The sequence below is a fragment of the Podarcis raffonei genome, chromosome 5 (genome assembly GCF_027172205.1).
Source record: "Podarcis raffonei isolate rPodRaf1 chromosome 5, rPodRaf1.pri, whole genome shotgun sequence".
In the NCBI taxonomy this organism is placed as follows: domain Eukaryota; kingdom Metazoa; phylum Chordata; class Lepidosauria; order Squamata; family Lacertidae; genus Podarcis; species Podarcis raffonei.
Window position 1 is genome coordinate 77,377,303 of NC_070606.1, and position 19,474 is coordinate 77,396,776.

The 19,474-nt window shown below is 44.1% G+C and overlaps 1 protein-coding gene across 4 annotated transcripts in view; it reads right to left on the minus strand.

Annotated features, from left to right (window-relative positions):
* Positions 1-162: 162 nt before the first annotated feature.
* The window catches only part of CP (ceruloplasmin), a 30,713-nt gene continuing 11,401 nt past the window's right edge, over positions 163-19,474 (minus strand). Inside the window, exons 5-19 of one of the 4 annotated variants that reach the window (XM_053390228.1) lie at positions 19,068-19,322; positions 17,741-17,906; positions 15,879-16,018; positions 14,075-14,215; positions 13,728-13,939; positions 12,253-12,403; positions 10,588-10,800; positions 9,073-9,280; positions 7,318-7,457; positions 6,722-6,850; positions 5,510-5,616; positions 4,095-4,314; positions 3,638-3,777; positions 1,793-1,956; positions 163-407 (exon numbers count right to left, since the gene is read on the minus strand). In XM_053390228.1, the coding sequence (XP_053246203.1) occupies positions 362-407; positions 1,793-1,956; positions 3,638-3,777; positions 4,095-4,314; positions 5,510-5,616; positions 6,722-6,850; positions 7,318-7,457; positions 9,073-9,280; positions 10,588-10,800; positions 12,253-12,403; positions 13,728-13,939; positions 14,075-14,215; positions 15,879-16,018; positions 17,741-17,906; positions 19,068-19,322 (2,432 nt within the window). In that variant the 3' untranslated portion in view covers positions 163-361. Of the gene's footprint in view, positions 408-885; positions 1,274-1,792; positions 1,957-3,637; positions 3,778-4,094; positions 4,315-5,509; positions 5,617-6,721; positions 6,851-7,317; positions 7,458-9,072; positions 9,281-10,587; positions 10,801-12,252; positions 12,404-13,727; positions 13,940-14,074; positions 14,216-15,878; positions 16,019-17,740; positions 17,907-19,067; positions 19,323-19,474 lie in introns of those variants that run through there. The other 3 variants (XM_053390226.1, XM_053390227.1, XM_053390229.1) reach the window with 3 other exon arrangements.

The window sequence follows — 19,474 nt, forward strand, 5'->3', positions numbered from 1 at the left end:
AAATCCTGTCCTAACCATCTCACTCCCCTTTCTTGTGATAGTTTTATGATGCTAAACACGGGTCTTGTAAGTGAGCTAGACATATACTATGTGGAGAAAGTTGGGCTAAATGTCAGTACATTCCAAGGATAACTTTACTGTGAATATAATTCAGTTTTATTCTTCTCCTTATAATCACCTGTGTCAGATGGGGTGTCCAGCAAACCAAACAGCTGAAAATCTCATGTGAATAATAATAATAATAATAAAATTCTCTGCACCAAAAGCCATGAATACAAGTGACAGCAAGTTCCTGGATTTCCTTTTGGATCTGTAGTAGCCTGTTTGTTCAAGCAGCTTCTGTAACGGGACTTCACTGAAATCAGATGCTGGGGCTGTTCTTATAAGCTGGTCCTATCACGGACTTTCTGCACAAACAATAACACGTGCTATTTAATCTGCCTTGAGTTTCTCCCTGTTCTCTATTTACAACTGTCTGGAAGTACCAAAAAATACTAAGATTTATAAATGTGTAAAGGTAAAGGGACCCCTGACCATTAGGTCCAGTCATGGCCGACTCTGGGGTTGCGGCGCTCATCTTGTTTTACTGGCCGAGGGAGCCGGCGTACAGCTTCTGGGTCTTGTGGCCAGCATGACTAAGCTGCTTCTGGTGAACCAGAGCAGCGCACGGAAACGCCGTTTACCTTCCCGCCAGAGCGGCACCTATTTATCTACTTGCATTTGAAATGCATGCTGTCTAATAACAGCTGGATGAGTGAGATGTACACGTCAACAGAAGTGAGATTCAAAATGACAGAGTGAATATAGCTTGGATTTTGTCCACCCCACCCCCACCCCTAAGGCTGGCAACACACACTATTCATAGAAAGAAGAACCAAAACAGTCTTGCGTAGATTGGCTGTCTTTTATTTAGCGTGTGCGTTGCTTAAATGTTGTTGCTGGCAGTTCCCCCTACCACGGTTTCATTTATAGCGGGAGGCAGTGGAAGACAGGAGTGCCTGGCGTGCTCTGGTCCATGGGGTCACGAAGAGTCAGACATGACTAAACAACAACAATAAACGTAGCACAGTGGAAGAGATTAGCAGGTGAATCCCTTCTTGGTGTGGAAATAAGCAATAGAAAAATAGGCTCAGGGGATGTTAAAAGTCCAGGGGTAGGAACTTGAGTGGCGGATGGAAGCAGCAGCACTTGGTGGAATCATAGAAATGCTACACAAAACAACAGAATCATGGAGGTGAGGTAGAGGGTGGGATCCCTGCTGCTGGACTTATTTCTGAAAAGAGAGGACATAAGGCCACTTGAAGAATTCAACAGTTGGGTATATGTGGTCACTGTTAATGGGCAGGGAGCAGATCTTAAGCTTCGTCTGCTGTCGGTTGATATTCTTAGTTTGCCTCTTGTTATCCTTGGCTCCATCTATCATGATCTATCCTGCCTTACTTACCCAATGTTCTCAGCTGCCACTGAGTCAGCCTCAATTGTGCAGCTGGCGGCAGATAACATCAGTTAGCTTTTCTGATGTGGGGAGCAGCACAAGATTGCTGTAGCTCAGGGATGTGGAATCTTTCTAGGCTGACAGTTTCATTTCCCCACCCTTCACGGGCTAAGTTTTGATGGGTTACGATGGTGTCAGGTGAACTTCTGTTTTGCCCTGAGGTCCTCAGAAGAGCCCCTTCCCAAATTCTATTTTGCACACCCTTTCAGCCTCCTTTCCATTTCTTAAATCTCCCCAGTTAGTGGTAGGTCTTGCAAGTGCAACATATTTCCTTGAACACAATTGGTGACTGCTTACCTTTGTTCTGGGAGCACAGTGTAGGTGGTCTCCATTCCAGCATGGATGTGGTCGGTCACATGACAGTGCAATAACCAAGTCCCAGGATACTTGGGCAACATTTCAACAGTTTGAAAAGTCCCAGGAAACAGATCAAAGACATCGGCCCGGTAGGTTCTGGTGTTCTTTTAGGGCAAGCACAAAAAAACAACCACCTTACATCAGTAAACATCTTTGCAGCGTCTTTGAAGTAATTAATTGGAAGACATAAAATGAGTTAAGAATATTGTGGCAGAACTTTGAATGTATTTGTACTGGAAACTTATACAATTGGAAGAAAAATGCAGGCAACTTAATTTTTTAAAAAATAAGTAAGAGCCATCTATGCCTACTTCCCCTTTATTTCATGAGGGAGAAATTGGTTTCAGTTTATAACTCTTTGAAATTTGCACTTCTCTGAATTTTGCAATGCAGTTCTTTACCCAAGTAATGTGTGCAAATATGTGTATATTAGGGTAAAGTGGCCATTAAAATGCATATACTGGTGAAAATAACAAGCAAAAATGCATTATATTATGGGGAATTGCTTTGTAAAAATGGGTATATTAGGCAACATTGCATACAAAAAGGAGAAATTTACACTAAATGCAAATTTTCTTGAGGATAATAATTATTATAATTTTACCCAACCATCTGACTGGGTTACCCCAGCCATTTCAACATATTGATGTCTAAATGTGAAGAACTAAACTTAACAATGGAAATGGAGAGAAACGAAAAACAACAGATTTGTCCATTCCTCAATTTATGTATTAGAAATAGCAACCTCGCCCAATCCTGCTCCTACCACCAGTTAAAAGCAAAATCTGAAAAAACAGTGTGAGTTGTGGCAGTGGGGTAGCTGTTAGGACACTGGGCAGTGGAGTTGGGGACTGTAGTGCTTTCCTATCATTGCTTTCTTAAAAAGTTGCCTTTCCATTGAATTAGGATAGAAATTGCTGGTCTGTAATTCTTTCCAGACCTGCCAACTTGGAGACAGATAGGATGTTAAAGCTGTTAGGATATTTCCGTTCCACCTTAAAAGGGAGCAGGCTTTGTGAGTCACAGAGTCTGCGTATTTCCTGTTCACAGGATGTTTATGTTGTCAGTTGCTTTCATTTTCCCTGTTGTTTGCCTGAGCAGACCGAAGCAGACGGTCATGGTTTCTTTGTTCTGACCAACGCTGAATAAACTGTAAATACGCTCTCCTGCTGTGCATCTTTTGCTGTGTGAATTCTGCTGATAGAGTGTGCACAAGTCCAAGAATGTGGCTATCTTTTCTTGAGGCTTCGTGCCGCTGATTGCTGATCTTGCCTGACTACGGGAGGTCGATGGATCGTCCGGCACCGAGCTTGGGGGCTCAGATGGACTTTATCTCCCTGGCAGTATCCCAACAAAAGCAACTTATTGTAATCACAAAGTGCACATTTAAAACTTCCCCTGCAAAAAAATCCTGAAAACTATAGTTTCCCCCCTCGCAGCGCTTCAATTTCAAGCGTTCTTAATGAACTACAGTTTCCAGAATTCTTTGGGGGAAGTCGTGTGCTTTAAACACCTGCTGTGGATCTGCCCAAACCCACTTTGACCCTATTCCCAAACAAACCACCAATGCGCCCTTGTTGTTTGCCACCAATAACATTACATCAGGTAGAAGATGGCAGGCAGTATTGTCTGCTGAAAGCTGTGCCAGTCAGAATAGAAAACACTGGGACAGTTGAGCATAAAGCAGGTTTGTATATTCAGTTGACTAAGAGCATTCTCCAAAAACCGCATTATCATTCCTCCAACACTAAGTTTAAAATTAAAGGCAGGAACCAATCATCTTACCTTATAGTCGAAGCTGTGGCCGTGGAAATGTGCTGTGTGCATATCCACTTCGTTCCCCATCCCCATTAAGTACCAGCTGACTTTGTCTCCAACGTGCATTGTAAGGCCATGCAAGTTTCCAAACACCTTTCCATTAATGGCTAAGGAAAGAGAAGTTTATCATGAACGCAAAAACTCTTTGATGGAACATGTGAATTTCAATACAATGAAGCCAATGGTAGGGCCGGTCCTCAAATGCACTCTGCCTATTGAATTACAGGAGGCCAACTGTGAAGGAAACAAAGCGAGCAGGATGTTTGGAGCCCAGCTTCCAAAAGAGAAATGGACCCAAGAGCTGAAATACTACCCTATGCCATACAGTTTGGCATGTATGTGGCAAATGTAATGAACACAGAATGTCTGATTAATGACTGGCAATTGTGGGTGTTGGAAATATCCCATCGCCATAGAAACACACCGTGCATCTTATTGCTTTCGATAAACTCCTCGTCTTCTTTGTTCACGCCTTCTGGGTTGCCAGCGTAAGTGTTGATATTTTCATCCAGGTACCAAGACAGGTTTTCGTCAAACACCAAAAAAAGAACATTAAATTGTATCAGCTGTGCAGATGTGGAAAGCAAGGGCACATGCTCCCTGCGACAGACTAGCAGTGTCCCGATTAATCCACTGTAGAGGTCCTGAAAGCAAAAAAAAAGAATATAATTACCTATCGCCATTACTAAAATAATGGAGATGGGGAAATAGCACCTTACGAATTATTGGCCCATATCAAGTGCTTGGGATTAAGTTTAAGCTTCTGAAAGGCTGGCCAAGGGGCTGCTGGATCCTGCAGATGCCCTTCACAGATGGAGACCTCTGGAAGTCTCCTTCTAGAGGCCTCCTACTTGCAGCAATGGAAAGCTCTGCTGCCACAACTCCTTAGTCATTGGTGCTGCAGTGGCAGTAAGGCACGGGAAAATCAGGTGTGGCATGGACAGATTGAGGGAGACCTTGGATCTAAAGCCGTTCCATTTCCCAGATAAGGGCAAAAAATAATAAGCCAGTCCTGGAGCTGCCATAGTTATTTCCCCTCCCGCTGAAACCAACGACAGGAAAAATAAAATCTGGAAACCAAGTACATAAAAGGAGGGGGGAATCTGCCCCACAACCTTCTAACCCTGGTTGGTGCAGGCCTGGCAAGGTTTCAGAAATGGTAGCTCCACCACGACTCCGTATTTTTCTGGCCTATGTTGCTATATATTTAAAAGGTTAGATCCAGTTTTAAGTTAGTCACATTTAGATCCTATTGAGATCAATGAGATTTAAATCATGACTCAATTTTCAGATGAATTTAAATGGGACCTAAGTGTGACTAACCTAGTCTGGATCCAACCCTTTCTATACACATCCATTATAGATGAAAGTTGGCTTGCCACTTCCAAAGTACTTTGAAAACGGATTCTGCCTCTACATTTTCCTCCACGCCGCCCTTAAAAGCTCTGCTTACAGAAGAGTTTGAAGAAGAAGAGTTTGGATTTGATATCCCACTTTATCATTACCCGAAGGAGTCTCCCCCACAACAAACACTCTGTGAGGTGAGTGGGGCTGAGAGACTTCAGAGAAGTGTGACTGGCCCAAGGTCACCCAGCAGCTGCATGTGGAGGAGCGGGGAATCGAACCCAGTTCACCAGATTACGAGTCTACTGCTCTTAACCACTACACCACACTACACCCAGATTACATGAGGCCAATCCCATTGTTTCCATCAAGATTTCAACAAAGTCAGATGACTCGTTGTTTATTAAGAAATGAAGCCAATGTAGGGGGGCTGGTGAAGAAGTGTTCTGTGCCCAGGTAAGGGAACGGATTTGGTAACAGCCATTAAAAACACACCTTAACTTTATCCACAGCTGAGTAATATGCCCAAGGGATACAGTCGGAATCCCCTTCAGCAGGACCAGATCTCCTTGGTATTTTCCAGACATACTCTCTGACTGCACCTGCATGAAACAGATATTTAAAATTGATAAAATCATGCATAGCATAGAGTAATAATAATAATAATGTATTATTTATACCCCGCCCATCTGGCTGGTTTCCCCAGCCACTCTGGGTGGCTTCCAACAAAATATTAAATACAATAGTCTGTTAAACATTAAAAGCTTCCCTAAACAGGGCTGCCTTCAGATGTCTTCCAAAAGTCTGGTAGTTGTTCTTCTCTTTGACATCTGGTGAGAGGGTGTTCCACAGGGCGGGTGACACTACCGAGAATGTTAAGTTGTGGGTGAACATATCAGACGACACAGCGATTCTTCAAACAACTCTTGTTTATTCACAGGCCAGGACAGAACTGAACTGAAGGGTTCAGTCAGCCTGCTTATATAGAGCTCCAGTACAATGTAACTGTAACAATTTTCTAAAACTATCCAGTCACTGAACGTCACTTTCGATCCCTTATTTGCATAACTATCTACAGTATCCCCCTGCTGGCCCAGGGTGAGAACTTCAGTACATAACAGAGAAGGCCCTCTGTCTGGTTCCCTGTAACCTACCACTGATGGCATCCCCGCTGGCAGGTGACAGGCAGAAAGCCCCGAAAAGCAGCATTTCATGGGCATGACTGGATCCTGTGCTGACTCTGTTCCCACCATGTGACAAGAATGCACCTCCTCTAGGCCTATGTAGTGCAGTAGCCTGAAAACTGGTGTAGCACAGGGATATTTTTTCCGCTCTCCACCTTCTGCCCTGGCTGGTGCAGTTGGGCTGTGGATGCAGAACTGCCTGCACTGATGGCTTAGGGTAAAGGTCAATCCCTACCACTGGTGGCCTAGGGTTAGGATTGTGTCCTATGATGAGAGACACAAGATAGGCATTCTTGGTGGTTGCACGCCCTTCCACTTCAGATTCACCAACACTAAATCGTATCATCTTCCAAACGTTTTTGCAAAAAACTGAACAGGAGGAATTAAGTCCTTGTGAGTTTTCACCAGCTCCACATTCTCTGCTTCTTTTGTCCTTTTGTTATTATTATCCCCATTCTACAGACCTTGAGGCAAGGAAAACAAGATTTTAAAAAGTGAGAGAAATAACGAATGAGACTATTACCTGAACTGGTTTCGGCTGCTTCCGCAAAGTCAGTTTTCACTCCTTGTGCATGAATAGAATAAGGTCTGGAGGCCATGTTTTTAAAAATAATTTTGATTTTATCCCCAACATTTGCAACAAGAAGTGGACCTTGGAGAGATTAAAAACAAATATGTTCTCTATGACACAGCATTAAAGGAAATTCCAAAGTGCTTTGGAAAACAAAACTGCAAAGACTGATCAGTGCAAAGGAAACCTACAGGCGCTTAAGGCTCAAATTAAATTGCTAGGGCTCTTAAGCACTTAACAGTGTACTTAAATTCAATTGACTTTAATTATATGTAAGCAGGTTTAATTTTCTCTGGATTAAATCCAGTGTTAAGTCTTAAACTTTATCTACAAGTCATTGATCTGGTTCAAGCATAATGCTAACCCACAGTTTAATGCAGTGGTGAGGAACCTGTGGCCCTGTAGATGCAGCACATCAAAAAAAGTGCTAATTGTGGCATACAGAAGCTGCTGCCTCCTTTCATCCTTACTTGAGACCCACACGGCAAAATTCAGTTCATGCCAATATAACGTTCAATAGCTGTTCTTTCAATTTATAAAGCCAATACCTAGAATTCCCAGGTGCTCTTTTTCTTCCTTCCTTTCTTTGGCGGTGCTGAATGATTTGTCAGTATATTCTCGATAAACAACCTTCTTGTATTTTGACCCAATGAACTTATCATTTTTATTTAAGAATGAATTCCCTGGGCTGAAGGGGGGGAAAGTGAAAGATACATTTGAATATAAGTACCAATAAAGTTAAGAGGCACTGGTCAAAAACCCCAGGTATCATTTACGTTACTGCAAATGTGAAATTGTGTTTTACACAAACACATAGACCATACATCTTCCATCTTCCATCTTCCAACCAGGTAGGCAAAAGGCATTATCAGAGTTCAAGGACAAATTTCAGTCAGGCAAAAACGCTAAAGGAAAGTGCAAATTCCTGAGGACTAGATAGACAGGCTTCGAAAGGCATCTTTGGTCACTGGGCCTAAGATTCCCCACCCTTGAGTTAAAGGAAGGAACTAATGAGATGCCTTATGGCTTGTTGACATCTCCATGTTATGGTTAGGAAAGTCACACACAGTGTGACTGTGTGTGAGGTGTCTTGCCCCATCTACTTTGGGGGTTGGCTCCATCCACTGCTGGAAAGTGGGCTGGGACAACTTTCCACTATGCCTGCAAACAAGACTGAAGCTCAGGAGGGAGCAAACATAGGAAAGAGGTGCTCCACGTCTGACTTTCCAAAGTACCTGTGTACCTGTATCTTGGCCTCCAGCAGGCCTACCTGACCTGTTAAATTGCAGCCACACTATCTCAGTAAGTCATGTCAGAAAAGTCCATAGCTATTCTGGAGCAATAATCCCCCTGCCTGTAATGAGAGTTTAACCATACACTGGTAGAGATAAGTGCCTGCAGCCCCATGCTTAAAAGCAAGGGTTGTGTTGCATGAGTCATTTCATGCCTTGCCAGGTTTAGCAGATCTTACAACTCCAACCATTTCTAACCACTGGTCATGTATCTGAGTTGTATCCAGTTGGAGAAGGCTGCTTTACAGAATGGCAGACCTTATCAGCAAAACAGTGGGTGGAAACTTAAATAGAGGAAACTTAAAATCCTGTTGCATCTTAAGTGCTTTGGTATTGTAAGACCCTAGGACTTGAGTCAACAGTGCCCTTTACTACACTCTGCGAATGTGGCTTTGTGTTAATCAAAGGGTTTGCCTGTCCTCGGAGATGATATGGAGATGTGCCAGTCCGAAATATTTTTTGCACTCTACATAAAAAAGAAACTCATCCCTTGTGCATTCATAAAATAATCCACACAGGGAAGCCGGAAGCAGGGAAAAAATGCTCCCTATGAAATCTGCTGCATGAAATGCATAATTCATAGTAGCATCAGCAACGCAAGTAGATAAATAGGTACCACTGCGGTGGGAAGGTAAACAGCATTTCCTTGCGCTCTAGTATCACTACTGGCGATACTAGACACCACCTAATTATTGTTTGCCATGCATTCATTACATTTTACATTTAAATATGGGAGAGAAATATTGTTTTATTTCCCCCACCATTCCTCCAAAGAGCTTAAGGATAGCTATGTGGTCCCCTGCCCCACCCTTGCACATTTTATTCTCACAACAAATTTGTGAGGTAGGTTAGGCTAATAGCTGGTGACTAGGCTGGTGAGGATTTTGACTTGGGTCTCACCGAGCCTAGTCCAACCACTTGGGATCCATGCCTGCTACAAAAGGATGGAAAGGAAAAGTGAGCGATCTCAGTTATGCTTTTCTAGGAATTTATTGTTTGCTCTGGCCTTACCTTTCATGATGGAAGTGATGCCTCTCCTGCTCCCAGGTCCTGCTGGGGGAATAGTCCCATTCTATTTCTACTGCTGCAATGTAATAGGTCTTTTCATGGGTATATACCTCATTATCCTCTGGTGATGAAGCACACTTAATCACTTCATAGTTTTGTCTCATACCCCCTGTGAAATGATCTGTAGTCATGCAGGCCACTTCAAATACCCCTGGAGAAACAAAGAGAGGAAGCAAACAAATGAATCCAAACCAAGCACACCTAGGAAATATGATGGCCTAGCCTGCGTTACAGGAACTAACATAATGGAGGAGCCTCGTTAGGCTACGTACACATCAAGCATTTGAAAAAGCAAAGGATCCTGGAAACCCTTCAGAGCTACAGTCCCTAACACCCTTAGCAAACTATAGTCTCTTGCAGCAAAAACAACAAAGTGTATTGTGGCATGTTAAAGACTAAAACTCTTATTATGGTACCAGCTTTCCAGAAGTGGGTGTCAGCTCACTTCTTCAAATGAATGAAGTGTTATCCTGAGCTGCAGAGATGTGTAATATATAAATTGGTCAAGATGAAGAAGCAGGTCAAGTGGAATATTTTTCAATGTAATACATTGAGGATTCAGAGACAAGTATAATTTTTAAAAAAATAAATAAATAAACCAGCTATCTTTTTGTCCCAAGCAAAGGGCAGGGGTCAGCAAACTTTTTCAGCAGGGGGCCGGTCCACTGTCCCTCAGACCTTGTGGGGGACCAGACTATATTTTGAAAGGGGAAAAAATGAATGAATTCCTATGCCCCACAAATAACCCAGAGATGCATTTTAAATAAAAGCACACATTCCAATCACGTAAAAACACTCTGATTCCCAGACCGTCCATGGGCCGGATTTAGAAGATGATTGGGCTGGATCCAGCCCCCGGGCCTTAGTTTGCCTACCCATGGGTCATACTCAACAGAAAAGAGAAGGATCAGAATACTATTTAGTCATTACGCAATTGAAGGTTCTCAAGCAAAGGATACAAGAGAGAAAAACTAACTCCACTAATTCTTAGCATTTCCAACAGGAGTGCACACTAGACCACCTCCTAGACTTGAGCTAGAGCAGGGGTTTTCCAAGCTTTTTACACATATGGCCGACTTGAGAAGGCTGAAAATTACCAAGGCCTGCCAGTCACAAAATGGTGGTGCAGGGTAGAGCCAACCACAAAACAGTGTCGGATGGAGGCAGAGTTTTGCATAATCAGCTGGCAGTTACTGGTATAATTTTCCATTGATATCTAACCTCACTTTGGAAATTGCTCAACTCTGCCACAGAAATTTCATTGTGGTGAGAGTTCCATAATTAAGTTTTCTTCAAACTAAGTACAGGACTAAGGAGAGATGGCGACTTGGTTTCCCCCTTTTAGAAATAATTTGCTGGTCCAGAGACTGTAGACTGAGAAGTTCATTTAAACAAAAGGTATGGCTGGGATGTCTAGGCAAGAGTTTAAAATTAGTAAGTACAATTGTTGTTATTCACCTTCTGAGTCAAGCTTCATAAGAGCTGTGAGAGAGCTATGTGGAAAGAGATTAGCTGTATCCTTTCTTCCTCCTTTAGTCAAAAAGGTATTTCCTGAAAAATGTATTCCATGAATGTCAACCTCTGAACCCAAGCCAATCAAATGCCACGAAACGGTGTCTCCACTACACATCTCAAGGCCTTCCTGGCTTCCATACATGTATCCATTTAAGGCTGCAAAAGAAAGGTGCAAATTGATGCTTAAACACATTCAGGTTCAAAATCCCACAACTAACATAATATAGTTCAATAGCAAAAAGGAAAGATGCATATTATGTGCTTACAGTTTTTTGCAAATTAAACAAGCCATCATCTTTCATCTATTTGAAATATTTAATAACACATGCAGTCCAATCCTATGTATCTTTATTCAGACATAAATTGCACTCTGCTAATAGGGCTTACATCTAATTAAACATGCATCTATACACATATTTGCTGTCTTATCTGGATTCTGCTCCAAGTCACACAGGAGTGAATAATAGAATCTTAGGGTTGGATTCAGCTAAGTCCTACTCAGACTCACTGGAATTAATGAATCTAACAACGTAAGGAAAGCCAGTTGAATCAGGTCAATTGCCCATCTGGTCCAGTATCATGTTCCACAGTGGCCACAGGAAACCCATAAGCAGGATCTGACCACAATAGCATTCTTCCTTCCTGGGGTTTCCAGCAACTAGTATTCAGAAGTGTTGCTTCCTCTGACTGCAGCCATCATGGCTAATATTCACTGAAAGCTCTCTGCTCTGTGAATTTGCCTAATCCTCTGTTAAAGCCACCCAAGTTGGTGACCATCGCTGCTTCCTGTGGGAGTGTGTGCCATAGTTTATGTGCTGCATGAATAATTATTTCATGGAACAGTGGCTTCTTGATTGAAAGCACCCAAGTCTCCAAAACTGTTTCTCCTATTGCCCAAGGAACGAGAGAACGATAGACTGCAATCTCATTCCCCGTTACTCGCTGAGAAACACAGAGCAATTCTAACGATAGAAATTCTAACTAAACTCCTTTCAGGAGGAACTTGACCCCACACTTTTTGCTGGTTAAGTTCCTGGTGGCTGTATCATGTGACTGAGGACAAGGAAGTTTGGAATAAGTCTCTCCTTGTTCCACTTCTGCCATGCTCCCAGAATGCCTGTTTTGGGGACTTGCACCTATGTAAGTTCCAATGGCTTACGTTCCATGGGCTGATCCCCAGATGCAGGGCTGGGCCACAGCTGCCTTGGGTGGCAGAACCTCAGTGGTGAACACCCCCAGCCACCACTGCTGGAAAAGCAAGGAGAAGGGGCTGCAGCATTGGCTTCTGGGTTCTGGCGGGATCTTGCCAGAAACTGGAAGCCATTGCCACATCTCATGGGGGGAGGGGGCACTGCCAGAACCTGGAAGCTGTACAACCCCAGTTAGTGAGGTGGGCAGTTGCAGCAGCTGGGGAAGGTGGCACTTTACTATTTTGCCTCAGGTGGCAAAATGGGACAGGCCGCCCCTGCCCATCTGAGCCAGGGTGAGAGACCTTCCCCAGAGACCTTCTCTGAATAAGTGTTTGTTTGGGGAGGTGATTGGGTGAGGAGATGAGGTAAAGATTTTGCCTTCATCATTTCAAGAAACAAAACAAAACGGTAAACTTACAATGCATCTTGTTGGATTCCTGGAAATCTTCATCCTCCTTATTAATCTGCGTAGGATTTCCTACAGATAGCGCAATATTGTCATCCAGATACCAGCTCAGATTCTCATCGAATACTGTGGCGAGGAGGAAAAACTCCTTGTCTACATTTTTCTGTGGAAAAGAGCAAGTGTAAAAGTGTGGGGGTGGGGACACATGTGGGAAAACGCTATTAAACTGGCTGGGGCTAGCTACAGTGGTACCTCGGGTTAAGAACTTAATTCGTTCCAGAGGTCCGTTCTTAACCTGAAATTGTTCTTAACCTGAAGCACCACTTTAGCTAATGAGGCCTCCTGCTGCTGCCATGCCGCCGGAGCACGATTTCTGTTCTCATCCTGAAGCAAAGTTCTTAACCCAAGGTACTATTTCTGGGTTAGTGGAGTCTGTAACCTGAAGCGTCTGTAACCCGAGGTACCACTGTATCTGTAAAACTACGTGCAACTCCTTATCCAACTAATGAAACATCCTTACAAACGCTTTCAGGTTCTGGGGTGCTCTTTTTCAAATCACCCGCAAATGACTTCCTATGCTGCTGGAGATTAGAAAGTCAGGTCTCGCCCACACTTCTTGCTACCTTCCCTCAGGAAAACTCACTGTTTACCGCTGAATTGGAGCAAACATCAACTGAGTCTTCTATGTAAAGGAGACAACTCCTAGGGGCTGAGGTCTCTTTGGCCCCCCCAATAAAATATTTGAGGAGGCAGACCCCCCTAAGTTGATGGGCATTCTCATTCAAATGGTGTGCATGTGTCACATCTTGTGATCTATTGGGGAGGGGGCTTATCTGGGAGCCCCCAATATTTTATCTAAGTTGGCACCCCTGATGTTTGCTCCAACTTAGCACTAAAAAAAAAAAAGGTTTTCTGGAGGATAGCAGTAGGCAAAGGCCATAGCTGTCAACGTTTCCCTTTTTTAAAGGGAAATTCCCTTATTCCGAATAGGATTCCTTGCAAGAAAAGGGAAAAGTTGACAGCTATAGCAAAAGCAATGAGTCAATGTGGTGCCCACAGGCACCAGTGTGCCCCCAGTATGGCAGCCAAGAAAAATCTCAGAATCTTTTCAAAAATCAATAAATCCTTGCTCTCGTCCTTTTTTCAGTGACTCAGTCTCTACTACATTGAACGCATCCCCTTAAAAATGACCACACCTCATTCGATGCCAGAATTTGACACCTACCCTCTCTTCTGCTCCTCTGTTCAGAACAGAAGCACTTCTATCTGTGAGGGTGGATGGTGGAGGCTGATGTAGGTGCCGTTGGGGTGGGGACCATTTTGCCCACACCATTTTGTCTTTAAGATGTGGCAGCCATTATGCTATGCCTCTGAAGCAGCCATTTTGTGACCAACACTCACCAGAGTTTCTCAAAATCCCTGATGTGCAGCTGGCATCAAAAAGCTCAGTGACGCAAAGAGGAGGATTTCAATTCTTCCTGAATTACCTGTTTCCCTGAAGGAAGCAGTGATCCTTTTCTGCACACCAAGAATGGGCCCACTAGGCCAGAGCTGGTGTCCTTGATTGAATCTGATGCTGAATAATAAATCCAAGTAAGGCAATCTGGATCGTCCGGAGTAGGACCCACGGTTTCAGGAACCTCCCACTCATAAGTGAATTTCTCTCCAGGATTCACATGCGAGGATGGGCTTGCAGGTCCTACATTAAGTTCATCATCAAGAAAGAAATGCCCCTAAGTAGTTGTATCACGGGGAGCATGTTAAGAAACTTGGTTTACCTCCACCAATGGATGCAACGCAAGATTTACATCATTCCCTTAACATAAATACTCACCTCCAGAGATGGTGTTGTAGAAGGCACCCTCGTTGTCTTTGTTGTAGCTCAGCCCATGCGGCTGAATGCTGAAAGGGTGTGTTGCCCTGTTTAGAAAGGTCACCTGGATGGTCTCACCAACTTCTGCCCTCATGACAGGTCCTAGTTAAAAATCACACAAACCCAACAACACAAATTAAAACTATTATATCTGAATCACGGTTGCAGCTCAAACACACTTGCCTCTCAGCAAAAGCACTTGAATAAGGTGTGGTACAAAGTTTGGATGGAGATGTGGCTTAGGAAGGGTCCCAAGCGTCAGCTGGCAAGCTGCTCTCATGAAACATCTTGGTGGGAGTGTTCAGGCGGGAAGGAAGAGGTCAAGGAACTGCAGGAATCTGACTCATGGGAGGAGCCCAATGGAGTGGGAGGTGATCAACAGGACCTGGTGGAGGACTCTGACCCCAGGGAGAGGTCCAGCAGATCGGGAGGTGGTGACCTAGACCCAGGAGAAGGGCCAAATGGGTTGTCAGGAAAATGGCCTGCCTCAATGTCATTGGATGGGGTATCCCAGCCAGCCAGTCAATGTGCTGCCCCTGGCAGCGCTCTCTGACAACATAGATCTACTGTCCTCAGGGGAGGTGCGGAGGGATAAACCTGACCGTGAGTCAGCCTTATCGTCTCTACCTCCATCACCAAAAATGCAGAAGTGACTGCACTGGTGTGATTCATCATACCCAGCCTACTTGCTTTCCCAGAGTGGAAAAACACTATAGATAAGTCAGAACTTAGATCGTTTTTTTAAAAGGGGGGGGGAATCCTGTGGGAAATGTCGTTTTAAATGATTCCTGCTCTCTGGCACCATCTGGTGTTACATGTTTAAACTACATTCAATTTGTTATTTCTTTACTAATGTAGCTGAGTCCCCAGTTTTGAGTCTTCATACCTCAACCACATGAATGAAGGTTCCAACCCTGCTCTTCGAAGGGAATGCTCAGAGAGTGTGTCAAATGTTGTGTCACTGTCTTTTTTCTGCCTATCTCCCATGCTTCCTGACTTTGTAACTGTCGGAACTCCGCTCAGCCAAGCCGATAAGGCCTCCTCGTCCTCCGAACTGAGCCTTTGAAATCGCCTCTGACGTGTTTAATGACCTGAGCTTTTGATGAGGCCTCAAGCACATTCTATCCAGCAGGGTTCCCAGCACAGGGAAGAGACGAGAGGTTTGGCTACATTGTACAGAGTTCTATTTCTAAACTACGCAGAACAGAAAAGACATCCTCTCTCTATGAAAGCAGAGAGCAACTGAACAAAGGAACAAAGGAAACAGGAAACCACTAACGTCACATCCCATGTCCCTTTCCCGTGAGACTGCAAGGTCTCTGGAATGTAAACAGAGTCCTGTGACTCCACACAGCTGCTCAGTGAGAAACAGAAACTAACAGTAACCAGTAACCCTACTTACTTTTGGGTGCTGTAGAGAATTTAGGAATAAAACTTTTAATGCTAACAACTGACTCAAGAGCCCGAGCACAGGGTCTGCTGGTGGGGGCCACGACAGTGGCATTTTGACTCTGGGTATGATGTTCCCCACTCCTGCTTTAAAGGACTGTTTCGGTTTCTTTAGTGTGAAGTCTCAGGCTCCCATCCACAGTCACTTTGGGTAAAACCACATTGCCAGACCCCTTTGCAGTAATCAGACACCAAATTAGTGACACCATTGCTTTTACCTCTCAAAAGGTATATTGTCTTCAGCCTTGAAAGACTCAGCCTAGGAAACTGAAAATCTCCTCTGCTTTTGATTGCCAGGGGCTAAAAACAGTCTTACCTAAAAGCCCAAGATGTTCTTCACTAGGGAGCCTCTTCCGGCGCTGTGAAAATTCACTGCTGGTATACTCAACGAAAAGAGCTTTTTTGTAAGATCCACCAATCCTTTGTTCACTTTTTTCAAAAAATATCTTGGACTCCCTGTGCAGCAATACAAATTATTTTCAAGAGCTGCATTCAGTTAACGGCAAAGAGAAAGACATTCTGCATCATACTAAAATTGTTCAGTCCTCATCTCATTCTAATTTCTTCTGTTGTTTGGCTTTGAGTGGCGTAACTTGGAATCAAAGTGATTTGGATGGTAGGATTCCACCTGGAGGCCCAAATGGTCAGTCTTACTGGCAGCATGGAAGAACTACAATGAAGGGATTTTAAAGGAGCAAAAGGTAACAACATTTGCTTCCACACCGGGAATTTGCTATGGACTAGCCACACTTCCATTCACTGACTCTTTACACGACATTCTGAACAACTTTTTTTTAAAAAATCAATGGAATAGCTGCACAATTTCCCCAGGTGTAGATGTCCTCTTGTGCTGCTGTTCCAGCTAGTCATGACCTGTACCAATTGCTCTGTTTCCTAGATTGCTGGTGACATTCCCTTCCCTGTCTCTCCTCTCTAGGAATCAATTCTATCACATTAACCTTCCTCTTTCCAAATCGCATCACCTTTGCAGTCAACGGCCTCAACTGTGGCAGCAAAGAAGGAGAAGAGCTGACCAAACTCTCACATTCCGTACCCTCCAACATGTCCAGGCCTAAAGCCAGGATGTGCGTCTTCTGGGTCACGTGACCCACAAGAAAGCACAGAGCTCAAAAAACAGAGTGTCCCGATTTAATTGGGAAGCTCGAGAGGCTCAGTGGTTAGACCATAGCGCCATCCGTGTCCCTGAGGCAACTGATATACACAAGGCAAAGGGTAGGGCCAGGGCAGGGACCCCTCTTACATTAATAGGCCTCCCCATAGGTGCAGCAATGGGAACCCAAGAACAGCTGGGAGCTGCCATTTTAATTTCCCTCAGTACCACAGAGTGCCTAATGTAGTGTCTGTCAGTATATGGAAACATCAAAGCTGCAGACAGCCAGATTGTTGACATCACATGATGCGCCTATCTGTAGGAAAGAAGAATTTCCCCGGACCTTCACAGGCTGGATAAGTCTTTGTGAAGAGTGTAATCTGAAACCTTCCGTGTGCGCATGTTCAGGAAGTTTGTCAGACGTGCTAGAAGAACTGAACTGAAAGGACGTGTTTTTCTCTAGTGCTGTAATGTCAGAAATAAACATCATGTAAATAGATTTCTGACTTATTTATTTTTCCCCTGCGGAAGCAGGAGGGAGGGGTTGTGCATTTTGCCCATGCTTAGGAAAATGTCGCCTATCAAAATCTCCCTGGTCTGTTTGGGTATCAGCCAGAGGAGGTTACCGGTAAGCAAGCTCCGAGGACAGTGAGAGGGGCCAGCCTCTGTGGAGGGGGCTTGCAAACCAACAGTGTCATGCCTTGTAGGTAATTAAAGCTCACAAGCCTAGCTGCTCAGTGTTGAGAACCCAAGGTAAGTATAAGCCCTGGTGGGTCCTTTGGGGGCACTGGATCCCCAGCAGCTGCCCTAGGATGCCAGGGGCTGGTATCAGACCAGGGCCACATCTTCTTGTGCAGACTTGGCTCTATACTTCCCTCCCTGCTAAAAAAATTCTGAACATATGAACAAAGGAAAGCCACTGCTGGTTGGACTGCTCCACACACTCCTCCTAGACAGCTGCTTACTAAGATGGAACAACTCTGCTGGTGAGTGCATTGGAAGCACACATTTTTTTCATGCAATTATCTGGCTCCTGTTTGCTTGATAGCTTAAAAGGCAATACTTACTCATCCAGAATTAATGGTTCCCCTGTGAAGTTATTTATTCCAGATGGGCCATAGTTCCACACATGTTCCTCTGCTGCAATGTAATAGTGCCTTGCTATAGTGCTCTTCTTGGGAGAGGGGATATGGCCATTACAGTTTTTCACCTCAAAAATAGCCTGCATGCCGCCTGAAGAAAAGAAAGACAGAACACATGGCGTTAGGATACTTCAAATTCTGGGAATCTCTGCAAACAGATTGAAGACTCTTTAAAGTTAAAGGTTTGCTTCAATAAGCCCCAGGTCCATATCTCCTCATGAAGTATCACCTTAACATGAAGCACTGCAAAAGCTATGAGCATTCACTTGCTTGTGTTGATCAGCAAGAATCTACAGCAGCTTTCTACAACCTGATGGTCTCCAGATTTTTTTGACTACAACTCCCAACATCCCCAGGAAGCAGCTGTGCTGGCTTAGACTAATGGGAGACGTAATCAAAAACATCTGGGGGCCACAAGATTGGAGATGGCTGTCTTTCATGATTTATCAGAACCTTATAAATTTATTCAGTATATCTGAGCAGCTCAGTTAAGCAAATTTGTTAGAGAAAGTGAAATGAATTGCTCCCTAGTGCAGACTTGTTTTCTCCTGTTCAATTCCTCCTGAAAACAATGAAATATCATCAAGGCCCATCACTTTCAAGGGGACTTCCTGTATTGAATTCAAAGCATGCAGCGACAAAGAGCCCCATTTGTGGAGCTTCACCTGCCAGCTGTTCCAGGCAGCTGTATTGCCTGTTTTTTTTCAAGAGGTTTAAAAGCCAGGAATACCTTTTACAGGAACAGAGGCAGCAACCTTGTAAAGGATTCTGCGGAGCTGTGGATTCTGTAGACCCTTGATCCAACCCAGGTCATGGTCCGCCCAGATCTGATTAATTTGAGTTTGATGAATTCCTTCCCGATCCCCAACCACACCCACTGCTTGCATGTGGGCCCCAGTGGGTTGGTCAAGGATGAAGCTGGTGCTTTGGACAAAAAAGGGAGCCACCCCAGATTTACAGGTATGGGAAAACTTTGGACTTCCAGGTGTTGCTGAACTATAATGCACACCAGCTCTAGCAAGCATGGCTAATGCCCAGGGATAATGGGAGCCTGTAGTTCAGAATATCTGGAAGGCCAGAGGTTCTCCAACCCTGATCTAAAGTGTCTGTCCTTTTGCCTGTCTCAATCTTATTACTTTCTTAAGGAGTGAACCCTATGCTGTGAACTCTAGGCTTCAAGAGAACACACCTTTCGGAACCTTGAAAATATTTATAATTCTTTGGTATGCAAAAAGAAACCCTTGGTTTGTACCTTCTATGTGATCATTGACTTGACAGCTAAGCAGCCACTGCCCATTGTTCTTTGGCACCATGAGAGCATCCACGAAGGTAGCTGGGAAGAGGCTGACCGTGTCAATTCTATGGTTCCTTTCTGTCAAGACTTGCCCATGGAAATAGGCTGAATGGATATCGGCTTCATTACCCATTCCAAAAAGATACCACTTCACATTTTCTTCCGCACACATTGTGACATTGGGAAGATACCCATACATATATCCATTGATTGCTTTAAAAGAAAAAGTTAAAAGATTATTTCAAACTACCATAAGGTAAAGGTAAAGGGACCCCTGACCACTAGGTCCAGTCGTGGCCGACTCTGGGGTTGCGGCGCTCATCTCGCTTTATTGGCCGAGGGAGCCGGCGTGCAGCTTCCGGGTC